At 37.4% G+C, this 6555-nt stretch overlaps 1 protein-coding gene across 4 annotated transcripts in view; it reads right to left on the reverse strand.

The window, feature by feature from the left end:
- DZANK1 (double zinc ribbon and ankyrin repeat domains 1) overlaps positions 1 to 5317 on the reverse strand; it is a 103032-nt gene extending 97715 nt beyond the window's left edge. For 3 of the 4 annotated variants that reach the window (XM_053927045.1, XM_045194917.2, XM_053927044.2), the window contains exons 1-2: positions 4941 to 5316; positions 165 to 278 (exon numbers count right to left, since the gene is read on the reverse strand). In XM_053927045.1, the coding sequence (XP_053783020.1) occupies positions 165 to 278; positions 4941 to 5007 (181 nt within the window). In that variant the 5' untranslated portion in view covers positions 5008 to 5316. Of the gene's footprint in view, positions 1 to 164; positions 279 to 4940 lie in introns of all 4 variants that reach the window. The other variant, XM_045194916.3, reaches the window with a different exon arrangement.
- Positions 5318 to 6555: the final 1238 nt, after the last annotated feature.

A 6555-nucleotide genomic window follows, 5' to 3' on the forward strand; every position in this document is an offset into this window, starting at 1 on the left:
CCACCAAATGTAATACTGTAATACTGTAGCAAATTTTGGAAGTTTTATAAACTTCCCAAGGTCCTGATTATAGAAAACACACAAAGAAGAAAATCAACACCCAGATGAACGTAAAGAATATGATCGTGTTATTTTAAACCATTTCAAGTATGTTTGATTCTTACCTGATTTCATTTCCAAGAGTGTATTGTTATCAATTTCATGGTTGGCTTTTCCAGGGTGAGGCACTCGCAGTGGTATGATCTGAGGGACACACACTGAACCAGCAGTCATTTTCCCTGCTTACATTTAAAAAAATGCACATGAAAATAAACTCCGCCAGCTACCTATATTTGAACACAAAAGCTGAAGAGAAGCGCCACATTTGAATACAGTAAAACTAGTAAAAACTAAAGAGAATACTGTTAATACATCACCTAAAAATATTATTCATTTTTTTTACCTCAAGTTGTTATTTAATGAAGAAAAAAGACCTTTTAGGATAGTGAAAACATACTTTACTTTAATACAATAGCTGCCATCAATATACTGGTTCCAAAGAGACAAAAGAAAATACAAGCATAAGCTTTCATTTGCCTTTTCAATTAATTCTAAAGAATACTTCAATTCTGTTCAACATTATGGCTTAGGGAGTTGAAAATTTTTCTGTGATAAAAATATAATTTTGATAACCCCAACCATGATAATTGGTAAAGAATGAAATTAAAAAAAGCTCGTATATCAATAATGAATGTTTTCATCTCTTTGAATCAAATACTATTATAACTATAATAACTATAACTATTAGTGTAAGAATTTGGATGACCTTGATGAAACTTGATGAAATTGTGTATCAAAGTGTTCGTGGAAAAATACATTTTTATTTATCATTTTTACCTTGTAGATATTTTCTAAATGGATATTTGAAATGCACAGAAATAAAAGCTACCTATCATGCAATGCTGGAGAGATTCACAAATCAACAGAAGTAAAACTGCCTAAATTCTTTTGAATCTTTTCGGACTCTGAGTTATGAGGCAAGATTCACTATCACCTGAAAGTCAGGTTATCACTCCTTAAAAATAGGTGAAAAGTGCTGATGGCTGTCTGTGTACTGGTGCAGATGTGACTTTATTTTTCCCATTTCCCCCCCTTTATTCCCCTCCACCCTGCACCCCTCCTCCCACCTGCATTTCCCACCCCATTTAGTTCATGTCCATGGGTCACACATATAAGTTCTTTAGCTTCTACATTTCTTATACTATTCTTAGCCTCCCCGTCTGTTTTGTGCCTACCATTTATGCTACTTATTCCCTCTACCTTTTCCCCCATTCCCTCCCCTCTCCCTCCCCACTGATAAACTCCATGTGATCTCCATTTTTGTGATTCTGTTCCTGTTCTAGTTGTTTGCTTAGTTTTTGTTTTTGCTTTTGTTTTTAGTTGTTGATAGTTGTGAGTTTGTCATCGTTTTACTATTCGTATTCTTGATCTTCTTCTTTTTCTTAGATTAAGTCCCTTTAACATTTCATATAATAAGGGATTGGTGGTGATGAACTCCTTTAATTTAGCCTTATCTGGGAAGCATTTTATCTGCCCTTCCATTCTAAATCACAGCTTTGCTGGATAGAGTAATCTTGGATGTAGGTCCTTGCCTTTCATGACTTTGAATACTTCTTGCCAGCCTCTTGTCGCCTTCAAGGTTTCTTTTGAGAAATCAGCTGATAGTCTTATGGGAACTCCTTTGTAGGTAACTGTCACCTTTTCTCTTGCTACTTTGAAGATTCTCTCCTTATCTTTCATCTTGGGTAATGGAATTATGATGTGCCTTGGTGTGTTCTCCCTTGGGCAACTTCTTTGGGACTCTCTGAGCTTCCTGGACTTCCTGGAAGTTTATTTGCTTTGCCAGATTGGGGAAGTTCTCCTTCATTATTTTTTCAAAGAAGTTTTCAATTTCTTGGTCTTCCTCTTCTCCTTCTGGCACCCCTATGATTCGGATGTTGGAACATTTAAAGTTGTCCTGGAGGTTCCTAAGCCTCTCCTCATTTTTTTGAATTCTTGTTTCCTCATTCTGTTCTGGTTGAATGTTTATTTCTTCCTTCTTCTCCAAACTGTTGATTTGAGTCCTGGTTTCCTTCCTATCACTGTTGGTTCCCTATACATTTTCCTTTATTTCACTTTTCATAGCCTTCACTTTTCCCTCTATTTTGCAACCATACTCAACCATTTCTGTGAGCACCCTGATTACCAGTGTTTTGAACTGTGCATGTGATAGGTTGGTTATCTCTTCATTGCTTAGTTGTATTTTTTCTGGAGCTTTGGTCTCTTCTTTCATTTGGGTCTTTTCTTTTTCTTTTTTTTGTCTCAGCATACCTGTTAGTACTAAGGGGCAGAGCCTTCATATGGTGGGTGACATTTTCACCCACTGAAGCTACTGCTATAGAATTTCTCACTAGATAAACCTGATAGTGCTTATTCCTGGAACCAGATAAATCAGCATCCAAATATTTAATGACAGAAAGGTGAGCACTCAAACTTTTGATCAGCAATAAGGAGTTTTAAGAAAGGTAAAGCAAATATCCCTTAGCCAAATGGATACAATATGGAACTTTTCTTATCTTTCTGTACTAGTTACTGTACTAAGCTTAATTACTTAAGATAGGTTAAAAACACAGTATGCTTATAAAAATCGGGCTGCTTCCATAAAGCCAATGCTTACTAAATGTTAGCATATAAAAGGGAGGAAATCATTGCCATTTTAAAAGTAATATATGTAAAATTTCCAAAAACAGCCTATGAGAAATAGTACTTCTTTAACAAGTTAAGAATAAAAATTTACCAAAAATCTATTATAGTCAAAACCCACCTTTGGAGTAGTACTTAGAAAGTCCATTTTGAAAAAATGAATAAATACACAGCAAACGTTTGTGTTATTTTCACCAAGTACATCCTCCCTTTTTACAGCACAAATAATTCCTGGTTTGGGAATTCAATTTAAAAAACAAACAAACATGCAGAGTGCTATTCCTCATTGCGGCCATAGAAAAATTTAATGGAAGGAAATGCAATGATTGACATTAGACAAAACTGCAGTAAATATGTACCCACCTTAACAACTATAATTGAGTCCAAAAGCAGTGAGCCACCCTCTCCCCAAAGTCTAATAGTAAAAGTGGGTGGGATGGAAAAGCTGCAAATATGTGTGTTTTATCTTATTTTTTAATATAAGGTGGATAATGCATTCTTTAGATTATGCACATTAAATATGCTTTAGAAACAAAATTCTACATGATATTTTGACAAGCCCACCCTACATTCCTTAGGTTAATTTCTATAAGTGTTCATTTTTACCTTAAGAATCACTGTACTGCTATAGCTCAATCAACTAAATATCAGTTTATGTAGTGCTTCTTGGAAAATCTACAAACAGCAAGGTCTATGCTTACTTATAAAAAGGACATATTTAAAATAATGGAAGAGAGCAATAATGTTCCAAATGAATGGCAGTGGGCAAAATATATATAGCAAAAACATTTAGACAGAATATCAGGTGACCATTGGTTTATCTTATATGGATAAAATGCTCAAGGATTGAGAATAGTATCCCTCCCTTTAAACTTTTAGCTTCTATACAATGTCAGATGTTATAATTACTATAAAGGATGCTTTCAGGAAAAGTAAAAATCTGTGTACAAAGTAAAATAGCAAAATCTGTAGTGACTTTGGTAGAAGGCTCTCTTCTCTGGTGGTAACACCCTTTAGCACATATCCAAGATAGACTAAACTGAGTTTTTTGAAACAGTAGCAATCCTTTCATACTCTTATTAAATATTATGAAATTCCAAAAATACATAAATATTCCTGTACCATGCATTACGCACCAGTTTGGGGCTGAGTGATGAGGCCATGATTACTATTTTAACAGTTCAATATTGCACCTCAAAAGTCCTGCCATCTATACACAGTGAATGGACACAATAGTGAAGGCTCTAGAGAGATGGCAAACTACCTCTAAAGTAAAAAGTTTGTGATGAAGTGTTTCCAAATTAGAAGAGACGGGGAAATGGGGTAGAAGAGGTAGGCAGGGTAAAAGAATTTTAAAATAATACTGCTTAGGAGTGTATGTTTAAAGATAGCCACTATACCTTACATAGCCTTTATGCTAATCTTGAATAACTGCCATGTTCATGAAAAATAAAATTCTACTTTATAGGAAGGATAGCAGCCTGCTAGGAAAAGCATATTCTTGTCAGGATAAGATGTGAAGACATCTGTCTCATAAGTGCTATTTTACTTGCTAAGTCTTTTGGCTACACCACTATATGCTATTTCAACTCCCTTATCATCTGGGACAGATATTAGTGAACACATCCCTAATAAAAGCATTAGTTTAGTATCTCTAGATGCTAGTTTTGTTTTTGGACTATCAAAACTGTGACACTTTTTTGACCACCACCTTGACAATGTGAAGTTTGGGCAGCACGTTGCAATCAGCCAATGTCATTTAATTGCCATCAAGAAATTTACATGTGGAAAATTTGATGTCCTCCATATTATTCTCATCAATTTTATCAGGGAGGGGAGAATTCAGATATTCATCAAATTTCTGCAGTGTTTTCAAGAGACCCCTCTCCAATGCTTCATTAGCTTCTGGCTTGAATTCTTAATATATGCAGAGAATTTGCAAAGATGTCCATTCCAGCAGTATTTGATTCTGGGTGTTTTGGTGAAAGCTTTAAGTACTTGGGAGGGCTTAAGACTTCAAGAAATTCTTCAATCTTATTTACATCCGTTTTGACTTCATTGTTGAAAGTTTAAAATGGTGGGTGGGTCGCGGGAGCCAAGTTCTGCAGGTCTACAGGCTTCCTTTTCAGGTCAACAATTGTGACACTAAATACAACTCTTTTGAAGCCAAAGAACTGTGAAGAGTCTCTGGGAAAAGGGGCAATTCCTTAAGCACTCACCATCATTGCCAGCCTTGACGAAGATGGTGGGCTCTTCGTCTTCGTCTTTCAGCCGAGTCAAGAGCATCGACAACGCAATAGCAGGCTGGGCTACGCTCCGCGGACAGTGTAGCAGGGGCTGCTTCTACTTCGGGGGCCCTCTGCTGTGGGCTCCTGCCGCGCTGTGCCTTCTTTGACAGTCCGGGAATTGAGCTCCCCAGCACGACCCCACACCTCCAGCGCGACTCATTCAATTTTTAATAGAAATAATTATTGCTTCAGGTGTATTTTTTGCTGTTGAAATCTTGTGTTGGGGTTTTGATTCTAAATACTTAACCTTACTTATGGGAAAAGAGCATGAATACATGGGATAGGGGAATGGAGCTATTTTAAATGGGCAAATTAAATGATCGTGTAAGAACAGAGACCATCATTAATGATCTGGTCCGAGTTCCCTCTGGATCATTATCAGCCTTTCCTGTGCCACCTCTTTTGGCTTCAGGGCAAATCATCATACAAGAAAAACAGATGTAACTCTATACGTAGCATGAAATATTAATTTAGAGCCAACTCCTTTGGGTAAGCTCCAGGTTCAAGGCCCTGAAGTTGTCATCAGGTAGTTCTTGCATCTGAAAGCTGCAAAGAAACTTTAGAAGGATGGCAGAGTATCAAGCCTCAGCGGAAAGAAAGTTGTCACCAATATAAACAGCGAGCAACAAACACAAGTCTTCCACTCCATCTACTATATTGATAAATAATTAAAGTTAAGTATGGAGGCTTTACTTATTTTTTTTCTGGACAGTGTCATAATTTTTAGTATGTAAAGAATTCAAGGGGAAAAAAAAACACTCACCTTAACACAACCACCTTTTACATCACTGTATAGCCTATTCAAACTCCAATGTTTGTGGATACTTAGGTTTTACTCAACTATAATATATATATTCATTCAATTTTATAGTTTATTGCACCCTCACTCTATTATTTACAATTTCCCACATACTTATATAATTTTATCAATTGGTGATTAGGTATTAAAGATATTACTAGTTTCTTTTGGTTGTTGCAATTCTAAATAATGCTGCTCTGAACATCTTGTGGTTTGAGTTTTGTCACAGACTGTATTCCCAAAAGTGAGATAAATAAATGTGGGAGAGAACTTAATGCCTGGTAAGATACGATCGTAGTTCTAGGTCGGAGGTCAAGATTTTGAACTGCAAATACTAATCACTAGCCCCTACAAAAGGACGGGTGGACTTGGGGGGCTTGCGCGTTGTCACATTTCCATCTGCGTGAGAGGCAGTTAAAATAAAAAATAGTTGGAAAAAAAATGAGTAGAAGCGAGTAATTCGGGCGCGGTTAACTAGGTGCTGCCCTTGGGAGTCTGGGGCGGCAAGTGGGCATCAAGCAACGGGGATCAAGGAGTAGACCGATCCGACAGGTCCAAGTGACAGTGAGGGGAAAACGGCACGCCCAAGCCCCAACTCCATCTCCCTCACTGCCCCTTTGCCACTCGAATCCGGAACCCCGTCTGGTCCCGATTCCTGCCTATTACGGGCAATCAGACACTCTCTCTCCCTCTCGACAGGAGTGTGGGAGGTCCTCCTCCGCCGCCACCTGCAGCCACCGGGACCGA

Source organism: Desmodus rotundus, chromosome 6 (genome assembly GCF_022682495.2).
Source record: "Desmodus rotundus isolate HL8 chromosome 6, HLdesRot8A.1, whole genome shotgun sequence".
Lineage (NCBI taxonomy): Eukaryota > Metazoa > Chordata > Mammalia > Chiroptera > Phyllostomidae > Desmodus > Desmodus rotundus.